The sequence below is a fragment of the Parus major genome, chromosome 26 (assembly GCF_001522545.3).
Source record: "Parus major isolate Abel chromosome 26, Parus_major1.1, whole genome shotgun sequence".
Lineage (NCBI taxonomy): Eukaryota > Metazoa > Chordata > Aves > Passeriformes > Paridae > Parus > Parus major.
This window is the reverse complement of record NC_031795.1, coordinates 2,819,771-2,832,286: the sequence shown is the minus strand read 5'-3', so window position 1 is coordinate 2,832,286 and position 12,516 is coordinate 2,819,771. Positions and strand designations below refer to the sequence as shown.

Here is a 12,516-nt window from a genome sequence, read left to right as displayed (position 1 = left end):
TGCTGAGTTTTAGCATGGTGTGAATTTCTCTGCTGTGCTGGATCCTGGGTGTGAGGGCTGGGAGGGGACAAGGCCATTCCTTGCTGGCTGACTGATGCCTTGGGGCTTCTTGTCCATGTTTGTCCCAAGAGAATTTTTTGCTACAAAAATATCTGGAGTTAGATCATGAGTACTGGACACAGAAACCACCCCCCCAGGCTTTTATTTTCTGTTTAGTGCAGGGCAGCACTAATTCAACACTAACAGGGCAGTCCTGCTTCCCTGGAGCTGGGACCCTCCCGCAGTAGGACTGGGTTGTGCTTGTTTGCTGTTTAAAAATTATTTATTTTTTCCTCTTCAGCTGCCATCTCAGTGGTGGTGGAAGGATCACCACAGTGGAGCTTTTCCAGCTTTTCTTGTGTATCAGTGTCTCTCCCTCAGAAGAACTTGGCTTGACCTTGTTCTTCACTCACAACCCACAATCACTGAAGTTCTAGGCCCTGATGAACCAAGGGAGGTGGTGCTGATCCCTGCTCCCACAGCAGCTGATTTGAGGAAGGATAAAGAACAGTGCTGGGGGTGTTCTCTCAGCTCCATGAGCCTTCCTGTTCACTTTTTCTGTCTGCTAGCTGGAGGAGAGGGGAGGAAAAAAACCCAAACAGGACCAGTTGTGTGTTGTTTTCTGGGAGAAAACCAATCTCTCGCAGCGAAGACTTACAATTCCAGAATGTGCTGTTACAATATCCTGATCAGCAAAAAAACTAGACTCAGTGAGAACTGAAGTGGGGGGAAAAAATAAACTACATCTATAAAATCAAATTACTTAACTCATGAAGCTTAACAGTCAGTGTGCAACACTTGCAAATTATTGTCCATCTGTGCTCCAGTCAGTGATGGGGCCATCACAGGTGGGAACAATATGGAGGGAGTTTGGGTAGGCCCATGATGAAATGTTTATTACTAGAAGCATGGACAAAATCGTAACCCTGATTTTCACCCCCAGCTGCACTGTAGAGAGTGCCTGGAGAAGGATTTTTGCATCGTCCCACCACTTTTTTTTGTGGACTTGGCAGAGTTGGGCTCACAGTTAGACTTGACCTTGAAGGTCTTTTCCAACCTAAAGCTTTCCGTGATTCTAAAGTTTCCTGTTTGATTTAGTCACTGAACTTAACTCATCTCAGTACAGCCCAGACATGCCCCAGCTATTCAGGACTCCCTAATTGGGAGCTGATTTCCTGCGTGTGCACCAGCAACTGGGCAAGGCTTGTGTTCATCAAATAACCGAGAAGTTACACGTTTGCTTAAGCACCAGGAGCTTTTGCTGTGACACCTCTTGATCACAGGTTTATTTACAGAGCCAGGCAAGCCGTCGGTTATTTCCGGGCTGTGTTGCCACTGCAGCCAGGGCCGATGGACACAGACACTGCCACAGTGCCTTGTCCCTGTTTGTGTTTATGAACAGCAGGGATGCTTGAGGAGCATGAGGGGCAATGCCATGGTTGCGCAGAAAGCACACACAGTGAATTTTCCCTCCCCTGCCGATTGTGCTTTTCCTGTCGGGACACCTTTACAGGTGACCTGTATGGAAGGAGCAGAGGCTCTGGCCAGGGTGGAGGGCTGCTGGGCTAGGACACTGTGCAAGCAGCTAGGCTGGCTTGGTAAGGCTCAACTTAGTCACTTCCTTTGGGGAGTGGGTGGGGAGGATGCATCTCCTGTGTGGGAGCCCCACCTGAGCCTCCTCATGCTACAGCGAAATGCTGAGGTGCTCTCTGCTCATCAGGAATGGCTGGGAGTGCTGGGCTGGCTGGGCACAGATAGGGCACTGAGTACGGGCTTGGCTTTGTCCAAGAAGAGCCACGAAGGGCTGAAAGCGGCTGCAGGACATGAAACCGCGCCCAGCAAAGCCTGGGGCACGAACCGATCTCCGGACGTTCCCATCTCACAGCTGCTCCTGAAACCCCTCGCAGCAGTCACTTGGAGAACCTCAGCCGACTTTCAGCACCTCCCTACGCTGCTGGGAAGCCGGGCTTAGGAGAAAATCGCTATCGCTGTGACCCCGTGGTGTCCTGGAGCTGTCTGTCCACGGGCTTTGAAACGAGGATGTCCCTGCGTGTCTGACGCGATGCTGTGGCTTGTACCTCGAATTCCTCGACTCGACGAGTTCTTACTCATCCTCTTGTTTGGAGCAGGTATTTCACGAGCCCCTGTCCGAGCCCCGTGAGGATATTTCTCGGCTGATGGAGCAGCAGAGCCGGAGCTGTGGATGACAGAGGCGTTCCCGAGAGGGGCCGGTGCTCCCCTCCTGCAGCACAGCCCAGAGGCACCAGCACAGCACCGAGGCGTGTCAGGAAACCTGATGCCTCACCTCTGCCAATGTGGAGGCGGAGGGAGGAGGGCCCAAAGACATGTCCCTTCACGATCGCAACATCTGAAAACAGAGAAGGAAACTTGTTAGAGCGTTTTTTACCAGCGCAGGAAGCCTTGTCCCGCTCTCACCCCAGAAGCCCTCCCGTACTCCATTACTCTGGGGGGGTGGCTGTCCCACACCCGTCGGGCGATGAACATCGCAAGGAGAAGAGGCTTTTACAGACAGGAGGTGAACAACACGCTCTGGGAGCTGCCCAGGAGATACACGTCCCTCCACCCGCTGGGCTCCGGGGCCTACGGCTCCGTGTGGTGAGTGGGGTCCTGCTCACACCCGCGGGCTGGGGGAGTTTGGAGTTCCGTGCAGGGGGAGACGAGGAGGGGCTGGGCTGCACCCCTCCATTAAGGAAGGACATTTGCATGTGTGATGGGGGCCGGCTGTCTCCTGCTCCAGCGCACGGCTGGGGACTCGCTCGCTTAGAGAATTTCCCCCTTTGGTCAGCCCGGGTGGGCAGACAGGGGACCGGGCAGGGCAGCCGAGCTTCACCTTGGCTTCGGGGCCGGGCAGAGTTTGAGCTGCTTGGGACTCGAGCTTTCGTTGAGGTTCCTGTCTGGTAGCACAGGCAGGAGGGGCTGGGGAATACCTGGGTATCTGGAGGAGATCTGTCGGTGTTTACAGAGGTCGGAGCTGGAACAGGCTGTCCTTGCTGATGCTGGGCTGCCTGGGGGAAGCAGCTGGACAATACAACCCCCACCTTGATATTGTTTCCAGTTTGAAGTCATAAAGTGGATAGAAATTATTGCAAATCAGGATCAGTAACCGACTGGGACTTCTTCATGGCTGATAAACCCCAGCCTACAAGAGAGCAGCAGGAGCTGCTGTTAATTATTCAGCCGAGCAGAGATGCCTGAAGCAAGAGCAAGCACAAGTCAAACATTGCTGGCTTCACACTGATGAACCAGAAATGGGCAACTCTGAAACGTTAAATATGAAACAGTCCATTGATAGAATCTGAACAGAGCCCATATTTCATAATATGCTGAGCTAACAATAAATGAAAAAAAAAAAGAAAGGTGTGTCCATTTTCATAAGTATTGGGCAAAGTCTCACCTGCCACTGGCACTAATCCTGAAACCCTGGTGCCCAGGTTTTGTCCTTTTCCCCCAGCTTCCAATTTACAGAGGGACACCCACTTGGCTGCCCAGATGTGGGCTGCCTAAGATGCCTTAGATTCTTAAGTCCTGCAAAATCAGGCAAGATTAGACCTGACTTTTAATTTATATTTGTACAGTGTTCTCTGATTTTTATCACAGAGAAAATCAGGAAGAAAAATAAAGACAGGATAAAAAAAAAAAAAAAAGAGAGAAATCCTTCAAAGTTTTCTTGCGCATCCAAAGAAAACAAGCATCGAAAGAAATCTTTACTGGTCCCTGTAAAACTCTCGACTGTTCTGGAGCTCCCAAGGAGGGAGAGTGAGAAGGGTGTTGAAGCAGCCCGGGGATGTGTGGTGGTTTTGAATGGACAGAGCTCAGCAGAGGACTTGATGCTGATTCCTGTACAAAGCTGAGGCAGAAAATGTGGAGTTAGGATTTGCTGTCCTCTGCTGGGAATTGCTGGGAAAATTTCCTATTGCAGTGTTATGCAGCAGTGGCTTTTACACCCTGAGCAGCTGAGAAAGTGTCTCATAAGAAACAGCAAAGGCTTGTTTCTGCCTTTATTAATTTGCCAAAATCTGTAGTGATTTGGCTTCCAGCTGAGTGTGATTGTGAAAGAAGAATCTTCTGACCCCTCCAACACTGGTCTTGCTGATCTCTGCCAGCCAAGGCAGGGACACAGCTCTGCCTGCCTGAGGTCACCCCAAACTGCATCTGTTCACTAAATCTGTGCTGGGAGAGCACAGGGGGCTGAATCGGCTCTGGGCTGTGATTATGGCAAGGCCGTACCCAGTGCTGTCTGTGCTGTGCAGGCTGAAGCTCCACCAGCAGCTCTCCTGTGTTGGGTGCAGGGGTTAGAGGCTCTTAGGTCAGCAGGGACCTTAGGTCTGAGGGAGGGATACCCTCAGATCAGGAAATCTGCCTTGGATTCTGCAGTTCGACTCCCTGGTCTGAGCCCCTTCCTTTTATTTTCCTGGCTTCTCAAAAAATTTTGTGTGGTAAAATTTTACTCTGCTGACATCTGCTGAAGTCCTGAAACTGAGACAAACCTCACTAAGAGTCCTCCTAGGACACCCTGCAGCATCTTCAGTGCTTCAGCTGCCTTGTGTAACTGTTCCAGCACTTCTTTGCTTCTCCTGACTCAATATGTGTCAGTGCAAGGCTGGAGGATGCAGCTGGAAGCCATGGGATTGAACATGATGATTTACAGCTCTTCCGTTCCTGTGGGAAATGGGATAGGGGTTTCTGAAGCAATGGGAACTACTCTGGGAATTCAGAGTCAGATTTAGCAAGAAAAACGCTTTTTTTCATCTGTTTGCCTCTTGAGAGGGGGCTGGAAAACACCACTGGGAACCCTGGATTACAGCTGTCTGTTTAAGGACCTCCCTTCCCTCCTTGGCAATCTGAGCAAGGATTCTCCAGAGGAAGTGTCACAGGGTTGCCATGTCCAATGTGACCAGCAGGAAGAGCACAGCATGTCTGTAGCAATGGCTGCTCTACCAGGTTTTCATCAGCTTTACAGAAGAGTCTCACTTTCAGCCAGACCTGCTCTTACACAGAAGCAGATGTGTAATCAAGGATTCTGAACACAGCAGGATTAATTGCAGCAGCATTTTCAACGTGACATCCACTGTTGTTGCTCCAGAATACTGTGAAGGCAGCTGGCCTGCCCTAAAACACAACCTCCAAGCAGATGGCAAAGCAGAAATTTCCATATCTTTATTCCCTTATCTCCATGCATTAGGGAAGGAGAAGGCAGAGTTAGAACCAATTCTGACCTTTATTTGTGTTTCCCTTTGCTCTCAGCTCTGTTATCTCCAGCTCATTTCTGCAGGTTCAAGGGAATAAGGATGAGCCACTGATGCTTTTCTTGGTGTCTCACCTCAGGATGTGGTCTGCTGCCCAAAGCCACACAGGGCAACATCTCAGAGCCCCGCTGAGCTCCTCAAAGGACCTTTCTCTGCTGTCCTTCTGCAAGCACAGGAATTAACTCTTCTCTAGGACATCACCTGTGGGGTTGCAGAATCTGTTAAAACATACTGCTGACATCAGAATGGGTTTTTTTTGCCCACTGCAGTTCAGCCATAGACAAGAAGACGGGGGAGAAAGTGGCCATCAAGAAGCTGTGCCGCCCATTCCAGTCAGAGATCTTTGCCAAGAGAGCCTACAGAGAGCTGATGCTGTTGAAGCACATGCAGCATGAGAATGTGAGTGCTGATTTCTCCTCTTCCTGCTGACACAAGGGGTGTTTCCTTGCCACCTGGGAGCAAGGTCTTTTTGGTGGCATCACATGTGTTTTAATTGACATTTGGTATGTGCAGGCAGTCTCAGGGTTTACCTGTGACCTGTTTGCTGTTCCCAGGCTGGAGCAGGTGTGTAATGAGTGAACCCCCAGGTAATAGTAAGAGGGAAACCATTTGTGCAGCATCAGAGGGAAGTCCATGGGTTGCTCAGATGGAATTCTCTGTGTTCACCCATGTGCATGTACCAGTGGAGAGCTGATGGGTGCCATGTGCACAGAAAATGCTTTCAAAATTTAAATGTGGGCTTCTCTCCTTCCTCAGGTCATTGGGCTGCTTGATGTCTTCACCTCCACTGCTTCCTACCAGGGGTTCCAGGACTTGTAAGTCTAGAGTTGTTTGCTCTATGTAGCCTTAACTTTTCCAAGACAGCTGTGTCTTAGCAGCAGTGTAACAGAGAGGGTTGAGGTGCAAAGGGACCAGACTTGAATCCAGGCATCCCCAAACAGTGCAGAGCACACATCAGCTCCCATGGCTGACACACCCAGAACACATAACCAGACCCCACCCCTGCTCACAGCTGGGACACCACAGCATGCACAGACCAACCTGGGCAATGAGGATGTGTTACATTCCATGGTGCATCACATGGAGGGTGATCCATGCACTGTGTGACTGCTGAGCTAAGGGGCTGTACTCAGAATGGGAGAAGTCTTGTTCATCAGGCCTCAGGGCAATTAAACTTAAAATTTGAAAGATCTGTCCTTCTTTTCCTCTTGATTCTGGCTCTTCTTAATTAATTTTTTGGCCTTTTCCCTCTTTGTTCATGGTCAGGTTGGACAAGTCCTTTTCCCTTCCCCATCACTGCAGATGAGCAGTGTGCCTGGGTTTGGGGTTTGGCTGACTGCTGAGTGTTAGCATCTGCAGGAAGAGCAGTTGAAGGCTCTCAGAGCTGTTCCTGCAGGAAGACCATCAATTAATTAGCAGCCTCAGCAGGCAGGCACTGAAGGAAGTTGGATGTTGTCTTCTGAGCCAGGGCTGGAGAACATTACAATGACAGATTTGGGGGCCGATGCAGCTGCTTTGCTGTGTAAGATGTTTCAGCTCCTGGGTGGTGAAAGGCTGTCCAAAATTGAACTTCACTTGAGGTCTAAACTACTTCAGGATCCTGAAGATCCTTGTTCTTACTTGACATCAGATATCTGATTTCAGGGGAGGAGAAAGAGCAATTTTCAGAACAGGTTGAAATTCCAGCTTCTCTGCAGGATGTGCTAGCTAGCCAGGAACACTGTCACAGCAACTCATCTTCCTTACAGTGAGTTACACAGCCAGAAAAACCAAACCAAGTGAGAACAAGGCTAGCCTGGTCTCCTGCATTTTTCTTCCAGACTCAGGGCCTTGTCTTACTGCCTTTTAGCTACCTGGTGATGCCATACATGCGGACAGATTTACAAAAGATCATGGGACATGAATTCAGTGACGAAAAGATCCAGTACCTGGTCTACCAAATGCTGAAAGGGCTGAAGGTAGGTGGGTCTGGAGGAGCTTAGTGACTCCCTGTGTCTCCTCTGTGTGTCACCTCTAGTCTGAGCCTAACTAAACTCCCCTCCAATACTACTCTAATACAGGAGGATGTGAGGAGTTTATGGCATCCCCTCAGAACATGTATTGGTTGTTGAACCATTCCTGTTGCAGCACACATCAATAAAACAACTGTTTCCTCACATCAGTCAGTTGGGTATTGAAGTAATCAGCAGCCACAGGCCTTTGGATGGTTTTTCCATGGCAGCATTTGCTTATCTCTTTGCCTTGCCCAAACCCTCAGCAAAATTCTGCCGCAAGAGGGAGAGACTGGCAGCAGCAGGAGCTTCTCCAAACCTGTCACAGAGGCTCTCAGGGGAGAACACAGAGGGAATTATTTTCTATTCAGGAGCATAAGGAATGAATATGTTTCTGTAACTGGCTTTGAGGGAGCTGAAAGCAATCACTGCAAACTCTGGGATGCAGAGACAGAGCTTTCCAGCTCTCCTCTTACATCCTTCACCTGAAGTCACAGCAGTGGCTTTCAGGCATCAATGGGTTCACCTAAATCAGGTCACTGCTTCCTTGAGTTTAAATAAAGTGGGGAAAAACACACAGAAGGTTTGACCGGTGTGCTAAAAAACCTGTAGTCAGTTTTCACAATTTTATGTTTTTGGGGTGAGATTATTTTTTTGAACACCCAAAGTAACTATGCTCTCATGTCATCTGCTGTAACCTTGATGACTTTGATAGTTTGAAGCTGTTGTTTTACTTGCTCTAAGGAACTATTGCTTCATCCCTCCTCTTCTTCTCTGTGCATCTTCTTTAGACTGGGAATAGCATTGTAAATACTGTCAGTAATTTGGGGCAGAAATTCCTTAGAAAAAGGAATGCTGCTGAAAAATTGCTGCTCTAGGGACCAGGGACCTGTAGAAGGCTGCAAACAGTTGTTCTCAGAAAGTTCTTGTTTGTAGCTCTCACTTCTCTGCTGGAGAAGAGAAAATTTTGTCTGCTGGTGATCACATTGTGGCTCCTCTTTTTATTGCAGTATATTCATTCAGCTGGCATTGTCCACAGGGTAAGTTCATGTGTGCTATATTCTGATTTTTGTCTGAGAATCACAGTATAAAGTTAATAAACTCCTAACCATCATTTCACTGTCTGCTCTAATTTTCCATCTTGTCTGCTCTCTTTTCCATCCTATACACTATATATATGTTTGGATTTGCTAATTTATGCAGCATTTTGAGAAAATGCTGTATTTTCTGATGAGTTGAGAAGCATTTTATGATGCTTTTTTGAATTGAAACTCTTTTGAATGGTAATCAAATGGTAATCCAAAGCTGTACAGTATAACAGGCATGGTGTTTATTCAATCATTTGCTGAATTCATACTGAACCTGGGGTGTGGTGGGAGGTTCAACTGAGACTTGTGTTGATGTATTGCAACTTGAACATCCCATTTTTCTGCTCCTGTCTGTTGTAGGACCTGAAGCCAAGTAACCTGGCTGTGAATGAAGACTGCCAACTGAAGGTACGTGGCAAAGCAGCATTTAGCAGCACATCAGCTCATGGAGGAACTGCTCTGCCAGCAGGAAATTGGCACTGCATGTTTCCTCTTTCCTCCCCAGCCTCCATTCTGGGTGTTGTGTTCTTGGCAGCTGCAGCAGTGGGAAATACTCCCCTGCTGATGTCACTTGCTGAATCAGGACACAAGACTTCAAATGAGCCTTCTGTCACTGTAATCCTCATAGATGGCAGTGTGTAATGACTTCCTAGAGAAATTCAGCACTGCTGAGCAATACTTGCAGCAGGTGAATGATCCCTGAAAGGTATCTGGATTCAACTGCAGTTGCCCTTTGGTTCTCATGGACATTGTGGTTGTGATTCCAGACAAAGTAATTTTCAGGCTTGCTCTGAGGGGTTTGCTTGCTGCTGGCTGGTGTGGTGCTCTAGCATGCATTTTCTGTAATGTATATTTCAGGGAGTGGCTCTGCTGCCCATAAAGGTTGGGTCAAGCTTGTTCATCTTCAGCATTGAGGGAGAGGCCATGCTGTGTCACCTGCAAGGTGCTCTTATAGGAAAGGGTGAGTTGTGGTGACCTGGGAGCATGCCTTCACTACCAGGTCACAGACCAACTCCAATAAATCACATTGACTCAAGACATAAGCTTCAAGAAAGGCAGTGACCTTCCATGGAGCACAAAGCACTGATCCTTTCAACAGGGTCTTCTTATGACAATGGGGTTTGCAGCTGGCTTGCAATTTACAGTGGAATTAAGACATATTAATTCTTTGAACCATCCCATGGGTATCTGTGGTATAGTTGGAACTTTGTTATTATTTGATTGTAGCTACTCCATTTTCTCATAGAAGTAGAGTCTCACTTGCCCATAGAATTTCTCTTTTCTCCCCTGCCCTCCCTTCTCCTTATTCTTCCTTTGGCACTTCCTTGGCACTGCAGATCTTGGATTTTGGTTTGGCCAGACAGGCTGATGCTGAGATGACTGGCTACGTGGTCACACGGTGGTACAGAGCCCCAGAAGTCATCCTGAACTGGATGCATTACAACCAGACAGGTGAGCAGCCCTGCCCAGCAGTGTGACTCCCTGGTGATGAGCTGGGGGATCCTGCTGGCTCAAATCTTACAGAATTGTCCGCTTGATTTCCTCTTTATCATCAGTATTCCCTGGAGCAGAGCAGGTCCCAGAGGTGTTGCACAACTCCCAGAGCTAGTGCTTGCTGGAAATTATGAAAGCAGAGCTTTTAACAGCATGGAAAGAACAAAGGAGGGTGGGAGGGAGTGAAATTTAAATCAGTGTTTGCTACAAGCAACAGCAAAAGCGACAGCCCCAGTAACCACTGCTGCCTTCTTAATTATTTTTTTTAATTTTTTTCTTCCTTTTCCTCCCTCCCTCCTTTTTCTCTCTGAACAGTGGATATCTGGTCTATTGGCTGTATCATGGCAGAAATGCTGACTGGGAAAACACTCTTTAAAGGAAGAGACTGTATCCTTTCAAGCTGAACCTTTTTCCTGAGCAGAGTAATAATGCTTGGTGTGTGTGGAAGGGTTTGAATGAATGAGGCTACTGAGAAAAACAGGTGTCAGTCTGGTTTATCAGGAGGTAATCACAAGGACCAGTCTTTCCGGGGAGGAAAACAAGAGACCTCAGAAATGCACCTTTGTGGTGGTCTGGTTCTTCATCAGCTCTTCAACCTTGTGTGGCCATAGCTCCATTCCCAAACCTTTGTGTATCCTTCCAAGCCCATGGATGTGTGTCCTGGCTTCCATGCCAGGAAGAAAGGCTTGGAGCCCTTTTTGCCAGTATAATGAATCTCTACTTGTGTGATTGTGGTGGGTTTGCATCATGAGCTAATTGTACTCTGGCAGGCTGAGCTGTGGTAGGGGTGTCCAGGGTTTGCTCCTCAAAGGGTGATCTTAACACAGCTTGCCAGACCTGGATCAGCTGACCCAGATCCTGAAAGTAACAGGGCACCCAGGAGAGGACTTCTTGGAGAAGCTGGAGGACCAAGCAGTAAGGAAGTTCCCTGTGGATTTGGGTCCTGTCCTGCTGGCACAGGTGTCAGGGGAAGAGGTTGACTTGTGTTTGGCATGGGAGAGGTGCTGCCTCTACAGCAGCAGGGAAGGGCAGCAGCAGCCTTTTGCCCTGGGCTAGGAAATAATTTCTCTGTGCTGGTGGCACATCTGGTGGACCTGGTGCTGTGCTGGGAGCTGCTGTGTTAGGACTCCCATGGGAGTCTGATGCCCCAGCAAACCACCAATCTTCTCTGTTCTCCAGCTTGGCTCTTAAAACAGTATTTCTCTGTCTTGACCGATAAATATAGTTCCTTGTAAACTGCTTGATGAAATGGGACATCTGGGGTGCTTTGCTCTTCATTTGCCTTTGCTCATCGGAGCCATGAGACTGAGAGCTGCATTTCACACCTGTTCACCTGCAGTAACTGTGTTCTCCTTGCTCTTTCAGGCAAAAAGTTATATCAAGTCCCTTCCTAAAATCCCCAAGAAGGATTTGTCTGTGCTTTTCCCTAAAGCAAATCATCAGGGTAAGTTATTTTCAGCATTTCTCATGAGTTTTCACAGCTGGAAAGGAGGCAAGTTGACTGCCACAGCCTAACTTTACTACTTCTCATAATTTCTTGCTACTTTTTCCCCCTGCAGTTTGTGCCCCTGCCCTTCCTTAGGGAAAATATGTATCAATTAAAAGCAGAATTATCTTTTATTGGCATTACAATGACGATGTTCTGCTGCTCTTGGCCATTTACTACTTTTTTTTAAATTATTATTTTTAAGTACAGTGTAGATCCCCTTTTTTGAATACCTGGATCTAGCAGTAATTAACAGACAGCTGATGTGAAATTTTCAGGGTAAGAATCTCTTAAAAGAGCTCTCTTCTCAGGTTGGTTAGAGGTGAGAGCAAGCAGAACTCTTCTAGAAACTGAATGGAAGGAAGTCTTAAAATATTAAAACCAAGTGGGAATGGGGTTGGCAGACTAGTCAGCAGCTGAGTTTTCCGTCCTCCTCTTTACCAGGGATGTATAGTTCTTCTATATAGATTACTCATGTTAAGACTCCTTTGAAATGCAGGGCTCTGAATTAAAGAAAATTATTAAAACTGAAAAATATCTTGAGGTTACTGGCTTACTCTTCATGTTTCTGCAACCCAATCTGTGCAGCCAGGCTTATTCCTTCTTGTTAATAAGAGCTCCCTGAGGCTGCTGTTGGGCAGACTTTGCATCTCCACTGATGGGAGCTCCTTGCTGCCTTGGCTGGGTTGAGGAATCTTGTCAGTGTTCAGGTCTGGAGATGAAACACTGGAAATACCTTGCAGGGTTCATGCACAGGGTGCTCCCCTGCACCTTGCTTAGCCCTGTTCCCATCCTCTACAGCTGTGGACCTGCTTGACAAGATGTTGCAGCTGGATGTGGAAAAGCGCCTCACAGCCACAGAGGCCTTGGCTCACCCCTATTTTGACCAGTTCCGAGACATTGAGGAGGAGACAGAGGCACAACATTCCTATGACGATTCTCTGGAACATGAAAAGCTTTCAATAGAGGAATGGAAAAGTAAGTTTATTTTCTTTGAGGTTCCTGTCTAGCACGGGACTTTCCTACCCTGTAGGAGACGCTTTCTGGGGATGGTCAGAGACACGGCAAAGACCTCTATAATCGAGTTAGGTGTTAGAAGTTTATTTCAGGGCGTGGGATAGAGAGAGAGAGAGGGAGCCTGCTATGAGCCA

General features: G+C 47.9%; 1 protein-coding gene across 5 annotated transcripts in view; it reads left to right on the top strand.

Moving 5' to 3' along the window:
• The first annotated feature begins 60 nt into the window (after positions 1-60).
• Positions 61-12,516, top strand: part of MAPK13 (mitogen-activated protein kinase 13) — a 13,615-nt gene continuing 1,159 nt past the window's right edge. Inside the window, exons 1-12 of one of the 5 annotated variants that reach the window (XM_033519922.1) lie at positions 61-2,655; positions 5,576-5,705; positions 6,063-6,121; positions 7,156-7,264; positions 8,308-8,337; positions 8,746-8,793; positions 9,014-9,073; positions 9,723-9,837; positions 10,195-10,266; positions 10,715-10,794; positions 11,245-11,323; positions 12,167-12,343. In XM_033519922.1, the coding sequence (XP_033375813.1) occupies positions 2,537-2,655; positions 5,576-5,705; positions 6,063-6,121; positions 7,156-7,264; positions 8,308-8,337; positions 8,746-8,793; positions 9,014-9,073; positions 9,723-9,837; positions 10,195-10,266; positions 10,715-10,794; positions 11,245-11,323; positions 12,167-12,343 (1,078 nt within the window). In that variant the 5' untranslated portion in view covers positions 61-2,536. Of the gene's footprint in view, positions 2,656-2,688; positions 5,706-6,062; positions 6,122-7,126; positions 7,265-8,307; positions 8,338-8,745; positions 8,794-9,013; positions 9,074-9,722; positions 9,838-10,194; positions 10,267-10,714; positions 10,840-11,244; positions 11,324-12,166; positions 12,344-12,516 lie in introns of those variants that run through there. The other 4 variants (XM_015650496.3, XM_015650495.3, XM_033519923.1 and 1 more) reach the window with 4 other exon arrangements.